Source organism: Kogia breviceps, chromosome 9, assembly GCF_026419965.1.
Source record: "Kogia breviceps isolate mKogBre1 chromosome 9, mKogBre1 haplotype 1, whole genome shotgun sequence".
NCBI lineage: Eukaryota > Metazoa > Chordata > Mammalia > Artiodactyla > Physeteridae > Kogia > Kogia breviceps.
This window is the reverse complement of record NC_081318.1, coordinates 61,602,900-61,617,912: the sequence shown is the minus strand read 5'-3', so window position 1 is coordinate 61,617,912 and position 15,013 is coordinate 61,602,900. Positions and strand designations below refer to the sequence as shown.

Genomic DNA, 15,013 nt, shown 5'->3' with positions numbered 1-15,013 from the left:
TTGACTTTTCTTTGGAAGACAATAAATGTCTATGCCAAAAGATTTCTTATCTTAAAATGAAAGTGTATGAGAGAAGAGACTCCTTAAAACTATATACATCAATCATACCTTGACAAATAATTCTCCAGTGTAGGGTAGGGGGCTTTCTAATTCTAAAAGTAAAAATCCACAATTTAAATTTAATCTGGAAGGAATCTAAGCATGAGTAAGCTTAAACTACTGTCTGAATCACTGAATTGGTCATATTATTCTATTTTTAAAGTGTACAGATTTTACTGAAAGATAACCAACTGCAACATAAAAAGTATGGTTTCAAGGTCTGCTCTTGGTCACTCCACAAACTCTGTTTGCACAGTGTTCGTAATTTCAACAAAACCCTAAAAAGTTCTTTCCAAAATGAACTTTTCCAACCTACTGAACAGAATTCATGCCCACACTCTGATGCTCATTTCAGCAGCATTGTCTCTGTGAAGTACATCAAAATCACTCAAACATCAAATTGGTGATTTGATAGAATGATTTATTTTCCCATTACAGGAAAGCCACGAGTGACTTGTTCTGAGGTATGTTTCTGAGCTATGAAGGACATCTATCAGAAAGCTCCACACTTGAAGGTTCCTCTTTAAGGGATAACATTTTATGGCTGGACAGTCTCTGCAGGTACCAGATTCCCTGTTGTATCCAACTGCATACATTTACACGTGCATGCAGACACAGGACACTCGGCATGATCCCTGAAAAATAGGTCAAGTCACAGTTAAACATCTAAATTACACATACATACATATATTTATCTATATATCTATTGATATCTATAATGCAATTTTTCAAATGGCATTTGAAAAATACAGGAATTAAAACCCAAAGACAAAAAGCATTAAAAGCATTAAAAAATGAGTGCCAAGCTGAACATGGGGAGAAAGTTACTGAAAAATGAACAGCTTTACTTTTTAAATATATAATAAGCTATCTCATTTACAGTTATGAATGTGACAGGGATGTGCTCAGAGTTTAAATTAAAGCCAATGTGACAAACTGGGTGTAAAAGTCATAGCACTGAAGAGTACAGGGCCACTGATACTACTCAAAGTAAAAGTTAAATACGGTCTTGAGTCTCCACTGTATGAAGTGCATACTCACTACATAACAAACTTATTTATGAGATAACTAATATAGGAGTTTGACATGTATTCTATCATTGAATTCAGTTACATACTATATATTATATATGATAGGATATTCGGTCAGTTGTAAAAAGCTGTAAATATATCCTTTCCCCAAGTAAAGTTAAATAATGCTTTTCAAATATTTAACCCATACACAATATTTACACAATTTCTTATACAAGTATTAATTTTATAGTTTAAGATTACATAGGCTAGTGATAGCAATGTTCACACCACCTTTGTTAACTTAAGTGACAGTATAAAAGAAATTCATCCTTTGGCTGTATAAACCTGAACTATTTAAAAGGCCATCTGCTTTATCTCCTCTAACTCCAAGCCTATTAAAGAAAGAATGGGGACTTCCCTGGTGGCGCAGTGGTTAAGAATCCACCTGCCAATGCAGGGGACACAGGTTTGAGCCCTGATCCGGGAAGATCCCACATGCTGCGGAGCAACTAAGCCATGCACCACAACTACTGAGCCTGTGCTCTAGAGCTCGCGAGCCACAACTACTGAGCCCACGTGCCACAACTACTGCAGCCTGCACGCCCTAGAGCCTGTGCGCCGCAACAAGAGAAGCCACTGCAATGAGAAGCCCCCGCACTACAATGAAGAGTAGCCCCTGCTCGCTGCAACTAGCGAAAGCCCGCGCACAGCAACGAGACCCAATGCAGCTAACAAAGAATTAATTAATTAATTAAAAGAAGAAGGAATGTGCTGATTACCTGAACCAACTAAGCATGTGTCCAGCATGCCCACCGTGTCTGCAATTGTGACACCATGTAAACCAGTTGTTAAACTGAGCTAATTTTTTGTCTTTGCTCAAGTCTACTTTTTCATCTGATTTGGAGCCTCCTATGGGTTAAAGACAGTGATCTTCATTAACTATATCATAATACTTTATTCAAAGTTTCTTAAAAGGTATTTCTAAAATTATGTCAAAATACAAATCACATATCATATTGAAACAGCAATTTTAATGCTAGAATCTTGTTTAGATTGAAAAAAAAAACCCAAATAACCAGAGGTTTCTTACATTTTTAATAGTCAATAATAAATGGAAAAATAGAAATTATCAAACCCACTTAGAAGCAATCTGAATTAACAATTTTAGAGAAACAATCAGTAGTTTAAAAAACTTCGCATAAAGAAAATACCAAGTCCAGTTTACAAGTGAGTTCTACCAAACACTGAAAGAACAGGTAATTTTCATCTACACAAACTTTTCCAAAGAATAGGAAAAGAGGGTCAATTTCCCAACGCACTTCATCAGGTGGGTATAGTTTTGCTAACAAAATCAGACAAAGCCAATATGAGAAAGAAGATTATAGGCCAATCTTCCTCCTGAACAGACATAAAATCCTAAGTAAAACATTACCAAATAGTATGATTTAGCAATTCACTAGAGAAACTTTTGTGTATGGTAAAAGGAGACATATGTAGGAATGTTCATAGCAGCATTGTTCATAACAGTAAAAATCTGGAAACCAAGTGTCCATCAATAGTAGAATAGAAAACTTTGTGTTGTAGTCATAGATGGAATGAATACAAAGCAATAATAAAAAAAAGGAATAAATGACCACTACATTATAATCAGCATAATTGAAACTAAAAGAAAGAAAATAAAAACCCAACTCCAATGTTGAGCAAAAAATGCTTGTCAAAGGACATATGAGTATGATTCATTTACATAAAATTTAAAACACAGACAATAAATGTGTAAAAAAACTATACAGACAAGCTAGAGACTAAACTAACACACAATTTAGGACAGTAATGACCTTTGGGAAGAGCCCAAAGAGGTGGTATGAAGTAGGGAGAAACAATCCAAGGCACTAATATAGACAATGCTATCTTAAAGCAGAGTAAAAGACTCACTGATGATTGATTTATCATAGTACATGATGTATACATTACTATACATTTGTTATTCACAAAAACTTGAAGAAAAATGTGTTATTACACGTGTACATTTACACATGTACATCTACACACAAATTTACATAACTTTTGGTGCTTGAAAAATGCTCATTCTATTAATTTTGGCCACCTTAATATGTTTTATTTTGTTCTAAAACAGCAAATCAAATTATTTTAAGATCATATATAATTTGAGGCAAGAATAGAAAAATGAGTAAGTAAAAATATTAAGTTTAAGTAAGCAATTGTGTACCTATTAAGACATAATGCTATGTTCAACATTTCACCTGGGCCATTGCTGGTCACACTGTAATGACCACAGTTGTTTTGCAAACAATTATTTTAAATACCCATCTCTTTTTGCTAATGGTATGGAGATGAAAGGATGTGAAGGTGGTTCAAGGATTTAAGATGTACACACACTGAAATTCTTCCCAAAACCTTCATAAAAACAATTAATAATGAAAGAGAAAACGAATGAAGAGAAAAAGGAAATACAGACTTTAAAAATATAAGGTATTTTATACCTTTGTGTATAGTTCTCATTAGTGATTTTCACTTTGTTTTTGTTAACTTCTAATACAAAGAGAAAACACACTGAGTCCAGAACAGATTAATCCTTATGTTTCTGACGAAGCTGAAAATAACAGCTCTACCTCGCTGCCATGTGAGAAGGCATTTTAAGATCAAATAGCTTTTAAATTTAAAAGATTTATAGTGAATTATGAAAAGTGCTATAGACTAGTTGAGGGTGACTAAAGTTTCACTTAGGCACTAACAACAACAATAATAATTTTAAAAAGAAGAGTAAGAAAGAAACTAATACATAATCTAACTTTTTAAAATGTATCATACCTAGAACTTAAGCTCTATAAGGACAGCGATTTTTATGTTTTGTTCACTGTAACATTTCTAGCACTTAGAAAAATAGCTACGAAACACTGTTGAATAATGTTTATAATTTTAATGCTAAATATTACTGTTTATAACTTATAAACATTATAACTAAACATTTATAATTATAAACTCAGTGAGACAGTTTCAATAGAGTTCCAATCTTCAAAGCCCAATTGACTGTAAAAATTTGTAACCCTCAGTTAAATAAGCTTATGGAAATTCTGGCCATTTGGATCACAAAGCATGATGGATGGATGCCATCTCTAATTGCAGGCAAAGCAACACAGAGGTTTGTATACCTAAATTTTTAAACTGCCATGAGCCAACATTTGATTTCTATCAGGTCCTATTTTATTTTGGAATTCAGATTTTTCTGATTTTACAGAAAAAAAGAAAATGCTTATTACTTTGTAATTAACTCAGCTCAGTAATGCCTTTAAAGATCAGATTCAGGCTCCCCTAATTTTCCTATACTTTCCTAGGCTCTGTCACACTGATGCACTTGGTAGTTCCTATACACTCTCTGTACTTATCATCTTCACTAATCTCTTTACCTTAGTTCATGCTTTGCACTCTTTGCCTACAACCTGGATAGGCTTCCCTAAAATCTTCACATATTTAAATCTATCAGACTTTAGAGGACCAACTTAAATGGCATCTTCTTTTTGAGGTTTTTCAGATATGCTTCAGATAGAAGCAATGTTACCCTCTTTCAAAATTCCTAACATTTTCTTTACATAATATCCCTTATTCACCTCAGAGAGCTAAATGTTATTTCAGAATTTGGAATCTTTGGGGATGTTAGGAAAATAATGAGCAAATATTATATAACACCTCCAGGAAAAGTCTGAGGCACCATCCTGTAATTAAACACATTAGCATTTCTGCAGTGAAACATATGAATGTTCACAAATAAACAAGAGAAATAAAAACTTTAATAACCTCACGTCAATTCTGAACAGATTTTTTCTTTTGCCCATTGAGATTATTGTAAATTCGTTAAAAAAAACACAAAAAACTTTGGCTTTTCATATTTTTAGAGATTTTGGAATGACAGATAAAAGATTCTGGACTAGTATTTATTTTCTAGAACATATAATTTCTTATTTTACATTAGCTATCCATGCTCATTACATACCATAAGCTCCACAAGGATCTTTGAGTCATCCTAGCACATCAACCTTAACTTAGTGCATTAAACAAGTACTCAAACCTATATAAAGAAATTATTTCTGAAGCAAACTTAGAAAAAAATTTTAGAAGCAAATATGAGAAAATGTTAAAGACTTGATAAACCTGGGTGTTGAGTATTTGTTAAATTAATAGTCTCTATAACAGAGAACTTAAAATGTTTTATGATTTAATTTTCTTCAAATTCCAGAAAATTGCTTTTATCTTTTCTTACCGATTTCAAAAATAGAAAAAACTGAAAAGCTAGTATCTAGCAAAAAGAAACAGCACTCTAGCCATTAGTTTCCTGAGGCTTACGGTCCAAAAGACATATTAAGTTGAACTATTTCTATGTATCTCAGTTCACACAGAACTTATTTACACTATATTTTGCCTCTTTGTTCTTTCACTGTAGATTTTTATCCCCAATTGTTATTTTCTATTTACTTGTATCAAGGACATAAAAAAAGTGATCCAACATGCAGTGTTAAAAATGAAAATCCTTGATTAAAGCTTAAGTCAAAACTAACATGTGCATTTGAAAACATCACATACTGCATTTGTTAAAAAAAAAGGCACTATATTGAAAAATAACTTAATGATACTAGCAAATCTCTTTCACAGATGTTAATGTAACAATAAAACAGACTATTTACAAGAACCAGCTACAGAACAGAATCCCAGAATTTCACAACTAGAAGGGATCTCCCAGTCCAACACCTCATATGTAAGAGTGTTAAACTGACTCTCAAGGTCACCAACTGAATGTCACAGAGCCAGAACTACAACAGGCATTCTGATAACCATACTCAGTTCTTTATTCTTTATTCATTTACCAGTATGCCAGATATTCAAATGTTTTTCATTAAATTTTTTGCTATAGTATCATTTTCAAATTATATAAATAGCTGAAATATTTCTAGCCACTAGGTACATTATATTCAATTATCTACTGTTCTCAAAAATTTTCTCTATATGTTTACTTTAAGCAGTAAGCAATAATGTTAATATTTCTAACCATTAAAAAAGTATATATATTTACTAGGTAGCTGATGAATATAGCAGAAGCCAACACCAAAACTTAGAAGTAGAGGGATCTGACTTCTAGGTTGATACATTCTCTACATATTTTCACAGGTAGATTTTGAACATGAAATAAGAGAAAATGTCAAAGAGCTTTGAGACTATCAAAAATACTTTATGCACACAAGGTATTTGTTACTAGATGGGGCCACAGTGACTTTTAAACATAAAATTTGAGGGAGCTCCTCTTAGAAAAAGTGGTAAGAAAATGGTATAAGATTATTTAATATTTAAGCTCTTCTCACGAATGTTAAATTGGCAAGCATTTGTGAGATTACCTGAGATATCATGGATATAGATTTTACTTTTAATGTACAGATTTCATAAAGTATAGAGAACACAAAAACCTTCAAGCCAGCAAAGTGGCTTGCTCTTAGAAATAATATAAACTCAAGTGGGTATGTCTTTTATTTACAACATTAAATCAATTATGTAGAAACAATTTCAGCTCCAAAAGGTATACTGTAGAATTATGTCATACCAGGACAACTAGAAACAGGTGTTCCCATATTGATGAGGCAAAGTGCACATCGAGGAAGGGGTTTACGACAGCCAGGGCAACTTGTGACTTTAGATTTTGTTGGTGAGCCACTGACACCATACTGACTAAAACCTCTGCCCTGATGGGGCACAGTTGAACAGCTGTAGGAGATAGACTTTCCACAAAAATTGCAACTCACAAACACCTATAAAACAAATGAAAGGAGAAATAAATATAATGCAAACTTCATGAATAAAATAAATATAAAATAATCAAAGTTTGATCCTAACAAATTACTTTTAAATAATTTTTAAATTTTATTGTGTATTATAAAATAAATTATCTGCTAAGTTGATGAGCTCTCATTTAAGACTTCTACTTAGCAGTTACATTATTTGAATACTACTTCTCTGTTACCTTTGTTTAGTTATATTCTTCCTAACATCACTGTGATCTACAGAAAAAAATAACAAGGACTTTAGAGTTCACCCTGGGACGTTACAAAATATCCGAATATGACTTTTGATACAAAGTTCAATGATATAATCTCCTAAACAAAATTTTCTTGTAAAGAAAACACTCATTTCCTAAGATAAAAAGGAGTTAAGGATCCTATAATAGTTAAAACTTTAGAATAACAGCAATATAAACTGTTCATTATGGCTTTATATTAAACTCCTAGACTCTTGAACACTTATGATATAGATTAGTAACAAATATTATCATGTACTGCTACTTGATTAATACTCAGGTTGTTTTAATACAAACAGTAATTTCTCAAATTTCTAAAATAAGAAAATAGCACCATCCAGTGCTCACATGAAGCATATACCTGATATTTAACGTCTGAACTCAGACACAGTGATCTCACGTCAAGTGCTTTATGTAATAATTGATCTCATGTTGCTTTTTTTTAATTGAAGTAGAGCTGATTTACAATATTGTGTTAGTTTTAGGTGTACAGCAAAGTTATTCAGTTATATATATATATTCTTTTTCAGATTCTTTTCCATTATAGGTTATAACAAAATAGTGAATATATTCCCTATGCTATACAGTAAATCCTTGTTTATTTTATATACAGTGTTGATCTCATGTTTTTTAAACTACTGCTTAAAGAAAAAAAATTTCTATGTCTAATTAGACATATAGATATATATGTATATACTGTTAAAGAAACAACTCCTGCCTTACTACATATAACAGTGCAGAAAGTGTCAATATGTAAGTGGAATGTGTAAGAACATACAGTAGTTTAGATTCTGAAAGATCTTGGAATATACTAGAAATCCTTGGACAACCCTAGGACTGATTTAGGTTTGCCTAAGATCCTCTAGACCTGGTGTGGTTTGCTCTGTGTCAGACTAAAGCTCAAGTCACTGAGATGATTGTTAGGAAGTGGAACGATCAAAAAAACAGGAAGATTAAGGACAAAGTGCACTCTGGGATAGAAAGACATGGGAACTCAACATTAGCAAAAGAATGAGTATATTGATAAAAATTTATTAAATTGAACCCTCAATTTACCCTATATAACATGCTGTAAACACTTCTATTTTTTGGCTGGGCTATTAGGTACATGTTACAATTTGATTCTCTCCAAAACAATGTACTTACTTGTGCTAAAGGCTTAGAACTGGGATCCAACTTACTCCTGTGAATATCAAATTCAGCTCGTTTGTGCCAAAACCTCCAGGCATCTAATAAATTTCTATAATTCTCAATCCAGTACTGAACTCTTTCATCTTTAAGGACATCTAAGGGAGAACCCTAAAAAGAAAACATGAATTATTTCAGTTTTTAAAATTTTCCTGGGTAAGCCTGAAGATTCTAGGCAACATGCAAGTATGAGTCACATGGGAAGAAACAGGCCTCTTTTTTGCCAAAAGCTGGCTCCTAATGAGGATACAGATAAAATAACTGATGGAAGCTCCATTAATTTACTTTAAGTTGGCCTCTACGAACGACATAAATATGCACTGTATATACCATTATACCTTGCCAGGGAAGTGTAACTTTCTACCTCTTATTTAGGTTTAAAGACCTAAGAGCAATCAATTCACCTTCCTAGTTGAATGCAGTAAAAAAAAGACACAAATATTTTTTGTCCCAATAATTAAAACCTCTAGGTTCACAAAATATATTTACTATCTCATTTAAATACATACCAAAATTGTTCAATCACATTTAAAAATAATACTGAGTTTGGTCCTTCATATCTAGCAATGTATTGTGGATTAAGATGCCATTTTTGTATACCTATTTATCTAAAAGTTAAAAATGCCTATTCTCTCCCTCGCCTTCAATTAAAACATATATTTATCACCTTCAAATTAAAAAAAAAAGAAAGAAGGAATAAAACCAAAACTGAACCAAAAATGTTTAGTTCTTTTGCCCCTAGGCCACAGTGAAAAGGAACAATTCCTTTTCCTTAAATTTACTTTAGATTCCTTCTCATTAAGAACTTCAATTTTGGGCTTCCCTGGTGGCGCAGTGGTTGAGAATCCGCCTGCCAATGCAGGAGACACGGATTCGTGCCCAGGTCCGGGAGGGTCCCGCGTGCCACAGAGCGGCTGGGCCCGTGGGCCATGGCCGCTGAGCCTGCGCGTCCGGAGCCTGTCTGTGTTCCGCAACGGGAGAGGCCACAACAGTGAGAAGCCCGCGTACCACAAGATAAACAAAAAACAAACAACAACAACAAAAAAAAAAAGAACTTCAATTTTTTTGCCACTAAGACTTTTCCTAAAGCTGTATTTTCCCTGGCAGCTGTGACATTCCACATTTCACCTACGCTTGCTTTGGGTTTTCATAGAATGCTTTTAGCTCTGTTGAGGATATCGTCCTTATCATCACATGATGAAGAAAGTAGAGAAAGCCTCTACCTCCAATGATGCTATGGCCATTAATTTAATGCCAAGTTTTTCCAGTTCTGTTTGGGGGCCACAGAGAAAGTAAAATGTCAGAGGCAACTTAGCATGCATCTTATGGAAAAAGGGAAGAAACCTATAACAGCTAATAAAGACTTTACCTTTAGACATTCCATCAAAATAGAAGCATATCTTTCACGTAGTAATTAAGTATTAATTACTAGAGTTAAATTTAGCTAAAAGAACATGTGAAAAACTCAGTTGACAAATTCATTTCTTAAAAAAATAAACATTTACTACAGTCCTAATTATGACCAACTAGCCAGAACTAAGTACTAAAGTATAATACAATCCCTGATTTAAAAAGAAAATTCACAGAAAAATCAGAAATCTTCACACCCCACTCTTTCCCCTTCCACGGCAGTAAGGATAAACTAAGAAAGAATCTGGTCAATTCATATTTGTAAGTCTTCTCTGGAACTGCCCCAATAAAACTTAAGATCAAAGTCTGAAAAAGTCTGCAGAGAAAACAGTTCAGAGATTAAGTTTGACCAAATTAAAATTAGAAGGGCTTGGGAAATGCCATGGGCTTCCCACAGTAACAAAATGTAACACCTAAGTGATCAGCAAGTAACTAAACTTCCAAAAGCATTAATCAACATTCTTCAGAAAAAAGGAAAAGAACCCAGACATCTATAATATAATGCAAACAATGGCCAGTATTCAATAAAAAATCACTAGACCTATAAACAGGTAAATGTGTTTCAAAGTAAAGGAAAAAGGTAGTCAATAGAACTAAACCTTAAATAGCCTGTATGTTAGAGTAAGTAAAGATCTAAATGCAGCTATATTATTCAGACACAGGGGAAAATAGTGTTTTAATTAGTAAACAGATAGGGCTCTGAGATGAAAAATATAAACTATAAAAAAATGGAGACTCTGGAACTAAAAAGTACAATAACTGAAATTAAGAATTCCCTGGAAAACCTAACATCAGATAGAAGGTGACAGAATAGCCAATTAACAAATCAAAAGAATTTATCCAATATGAAGAACAGAAGAAAAAAGATGAAAGGAAAATAAACAGAGCCTCAGATATCTGTGGGACAATATCAAATGGTTTGATATATGTGCAATAATAGTCCAAGAAGGGGAATGAGATTGAGGCAGAAAGAAATATTTAGAGAAATAATGCTTGAAGACTTCCCAAATCTGATGAAAAACACTGACTTGCAGATCCAAGAACCTCAGTCAATCACAAGTAGGATAAAAAGAACCACAACTAGGCTTCAAGGGTTAAACTGCTAAGAATCAAAAGAAAATCTTGAAAGCGGCCCAAGGAAAAATGAAGCATTACATAGGGGAAACAAGGATAGTAATATGTGACTTCTCACGAGAAACAATGGAAGCCAGAACACTGTGAAACCACATCTTTGAAATGCTGAAAGAAAATGAGCGAAATATACATTTTCAATTAAAATTAAGCTGAGAGAATCTGTCCCCAGTAAATATGAACTATAAGAAATGCTAAAGAGAAAGACCAAAGGGAAACGATATGAGATGAAATTTGAGTCTCTGGTAAGGAATAAACAGTACCAGACATGGTAAATAAGTAAATAAATATAAAAGCCCATGTTTTTATTCTTCACATAATTTACATAAAAGACAACTGACTGTTCAAAGCAAAAATAATAACACTAAGTTGGAGTTTATAATGGATGTAGAAGCAAAATATAAGACAATAGGACAAAGGAGGGGGATTTGTAAATGGAATTACACTGTTGTAACATGAAATATGAAGCAAAAAGTGGAAAGTGTCAGGTGTGAGGTAAGAAAGAGAAAAGGTGAAGTAGGAAGCATGATGTATCAGGTGTGAAATGTAAAGTAAGAGGAGGTAAAATGTTGACTGATGAGTTAAGGATGCATATTGTTAGGCCTATAGCAACTACTCAAAAGAAGAAGATAATGAAAAGGGGTATATCTAAAAAGCTAATAGATAAAATAAAGTGAAATACTAAAATATTCAATTAGCCCAAAAGAAGGCAGGAAAGGAACAGAAAAACAAAAGGAAGAAGAAAAAGCAAAAGAGAAAACTAACAGCAAGATGACAGACTAAATCTTGACCATATAAATATAAATGGAGGGAACTTCTCAATTGAAAGGCAGCTGCTGATCATCAGACTAGATTTTTTTTTAAAGCAAGATTCAATTACACACATTTTAAATGTATTTTATAAACCTTGTTAAGAGGTTACCAACCATTTGCATTCCATAGACATATATCTACAGCTTGGTTTAATAAATGTGAACTCATTTCAGTAAGAAGACAATGATACCTTATGCTATAGAAGGACACCTTTTCTTCCATGGGCAGTGGCCTGATACCTTAGGGTAAGTTTACATTGTGGTTTGTGGGCCAATCAATATCTACTTTTGTTCATAAGAAGGTAGGGTGGGGGGAGGGGGCATTTTACTTTGCTTAGCCAGTATGCAGCATGCTATCATATTGTATAAACGGATAAGGACAGGAAAGAGAACACTAAGAAGTATAAGATTAGCTGGAGGGCCACAGGAAATCTCAGGAAAAAGCTCTAAAATGTCACCATATTTCCAACAAAAGCAAAGTAGTAAGGGAATCTTTGCCAGGAATCCATTTTTAATCACTGGACAGTAAAAACTGAGAGAAAACAGATGACCGATTATACCAAATCATGCCCATTTAATAAATGAGGAAATGAGATAATAAAAGGGAATAATGAGAATTAAGACAGCTGTGTGTAACTTACCTTCTGTATTTCAAGAAAGATGTATAGTAATTCAGATCAGGGAAAGGCAATCTCTTTGTAGAAGGTGTTGTTCTGTCAACAACTGGAGAAAACGAAGAGAGGTGTCTCTGCTCCATTTGAGCTTTACATAAATTCAAGACTGACACTTCTCAAAGTGAAAGGAAAACCCAGATAACCCAATGCAGGAGGCTTAGGGACGTAAGGTAAGGCAGAAGTCCTGTAGATCAAGTGATTAAAGCTAAATGTCTTCTAAAGATCGTCAGCAAGCAACAGGGCATATCCACTCAGTGAGGGAAGAAAATACAGAAGGCTAAGCATTTTTTTTCTCCTTAAAAAATTGCTGCCACCAGGCTGTGCTAACCTGTAACATGCAGTAACTTGCTGTTTGGACATCTCCAGTTCGGTCGACATAACTCTCCATTAAGTCCACTCCGTCTTTTGTAAGGCCTGTAAGCAGTATTCCTTCCAAATTTCCAGCCTCTTTCATTTCATTGGTCAACTTTTCGATGTATCTATTTAACTGGAAAATTCAAAGTGATTTTTCTAAAGCAATCCATTTGACTATTTGTGTTTTCTGCTTCATAAATTCTATATTTGAAACAATTTTACTCTTAACGGAAAACAGTTTAAAACAAAAGCCCTTGTAAAAATCTAGATATGCGATCTCTAAGAAGTCTGCATCTATTATAAATTACAATACAGCATTCATGATCATTTAAAATATTTTTTAAAGGCAAGGTGTCTACTATCTTTTGATAATTGTTCTATAAAAGATCCACAGAGGGTTTACTATTTTAAATTTAAAGAGAACTGTCCTTATTGTGCAAAGTTCTTGATGTCTATTATACAGTACGAAGCAATAGAGTCACAGAATCTGAGTTGGAAGATTACCAACAATAAACATTTCTTGTATTATATATAGGATGGATAAACAATAAGGTCCTACTGTATGGCACAGGGAACTATATTCAATATCCTCCTGTGATAAACCATAATGGAAAACAATATGAAAAAGAATACATATAGGTATAACTGAGTCACTTTGCTGTATAGCAGAAATTAATGCAACACTGTAAAACAACAATACTTCAATAAAATTAAAAAAGAAAACTTGTAAATCTCTTTTGGGATTTTGATCTGTAAAGCTCATGGGTCCTTTATAATCTTATTCTAAACAAAACAAACACAAAAACAAACCATTTCTTATAAGGTCTTGCCTGACTTTATCCTACCCCAAACTCTAGCCAAGATGGCTTTATGTTCCCCGGCACTTTCTCATTATTGTAGTACTCAGCACAACGTATTACTAGTTGTTTATGTGCATTTCTCTCTCACTATCTACATAGCATATTCATGTACTAGCTGTTTATTGTATTAAAAAATGAAAGAATCCTTTGATAGCATCGCTAAGAGGTGAGTTTAACATCTTTATCTACTGATTAATCTCACTCACCACAGCAGAAATAAACTAAAATATTAAGTCAGCATTTTTTTAAAATTTAAGTATAGATGGTTTACAACTATACTTGTTTACAACTATACTTTATAGTTGGTTTTTAGTTTCAGGTGTACAGCAAAGTGATTCAGTTATACACATATATATCTATTTTTTTTCAGGTTATTTTCCCTTATAGATTATTACAAGATATTGAGTATAGTTCCCTGTGCTATACAGTAGGTCCTTGTTAAATCAGCATTCTTAAATAAGTAAATTTAGGTATGATACATGTTTATAATATCTCAATCTAATAAGAAATTATTACCTCACTTTTTAGAAGAATTTATATATAAATCTCACAGATACATATTCATACATAAAGATTAGTTTCTTAATCCAGTGAGAGTAAATATTAATCACTTTAAATATGGAATAAATCAGTTCTTGGGCTTCCCTGGTGGCGCAGGGGACACGGGTTCAAGCCCGTGTGTGGGAGGTCTGGGAGGATCCCACATGCCGCAGAGCAAGTAGGCCCATGAGCTACAACTACTGAGCCTGTGTGTCTGGAGCCTGTGCTCCGCAACAAGAGAGGCCGTGATAGTGAGAGGCCCGTGCACCGCGATGAAGAGTGGCCCCCGCTTGCCACAACTAGAGAAAGCCCTCGCACAGAAACGAAGACCCAACACAGCAAAAATAAATAAATTAATTAATAAACTCCTACCCCCAACATCTTAAAAAAAAAAAAAAATCAGTTCTTACCTGACTATCACTAAGAAATTTACAAGCAAATGCCACTCTGTCACGTACGGCAACTTTGTTTTCATACTGAAAAGAAGAGAAAAAGCAAGGAGTTATTTTCGGGTGCCGTGAGTTATAAATTTTTGCAGACTAGGTATTTTATACCTAATACATATTTTGATTTTCAAATGTATTAATAAGTTACTGTGTAACTGGCAGAGCCATTGATCGCCTAAGATGTCTTTCTTAATGTAACTCTCAGGAAACTCAGTGCTAAGGTTATTGTCCGTAGAAAGTAAAGATTTACCTCTTAAACTGGCCAATTTAGTTTTAAAAAATTCCAGTTCTGTCTTATATAACTTTAACATAAAACAGAAGCAATAGTGAACAGTTTATCAAATTTAAGATGCCATGTAGTCCTTTCATCATAGAAATTAATTTTAGTGAAACTGAGGAAATCTTTCCTT

At 33.5% G+C, this 15,013-nt stretch overlaps 1 protein-coding gene across 10 annotated transcripts in view; it reads right to left on the bottom strand.

Moving 5' to 3' along the window:
- Positions 1 to 499: 499 nt before the first annotated feature.
- The window catches only part of MIOS (meiosis regulator for oocyte development), a 325,043-nt gene continuing 310,529 nt past the window's right edge, over positions 500 to 15,013 (bottom strand). For 7 of the 10 annotated variants that reach the window (XM_067042550.1, XM_067042547.1, XM_067042548.1 and 4 more), the window contains 6 exons: positions 14,568 to 14,633; positions 12,732 to 12,890; positions 8,335 to 8,487; positions 6,718 to 6,922; positions 1,892 to 2,021; positions 500 to 734 (listed from right to left, as the gene is read on the bottom strand). In XM_067042550.1, the coding sequence (XP_066898651.1) occupies positions 638 to 734; positions 1,892 to 2,021; positions 6,718 to 6,922; positions 8,335 to 8,487; positions 12,732 to 12,890; positions 14,568 to 14,633 (810 nt within the window). In that variant the 3' untranslated portion in view covers positions 500 to 637. Of the gene's footprint in view, positions 735 to 1,891; positions 2,022 to 6,717; positions 6,923 to 7,134; positions 7,172 to 8,334; positions 8,488 to 12,731; positions 12,891 to 14,567; positions 14,634 to 15,013 lie in introns of those variants that run through there. The other 3 variants (XM_067042552.1, XM_067042551.1, XM_059074717.2) reach the window with 1 other exon arrangement.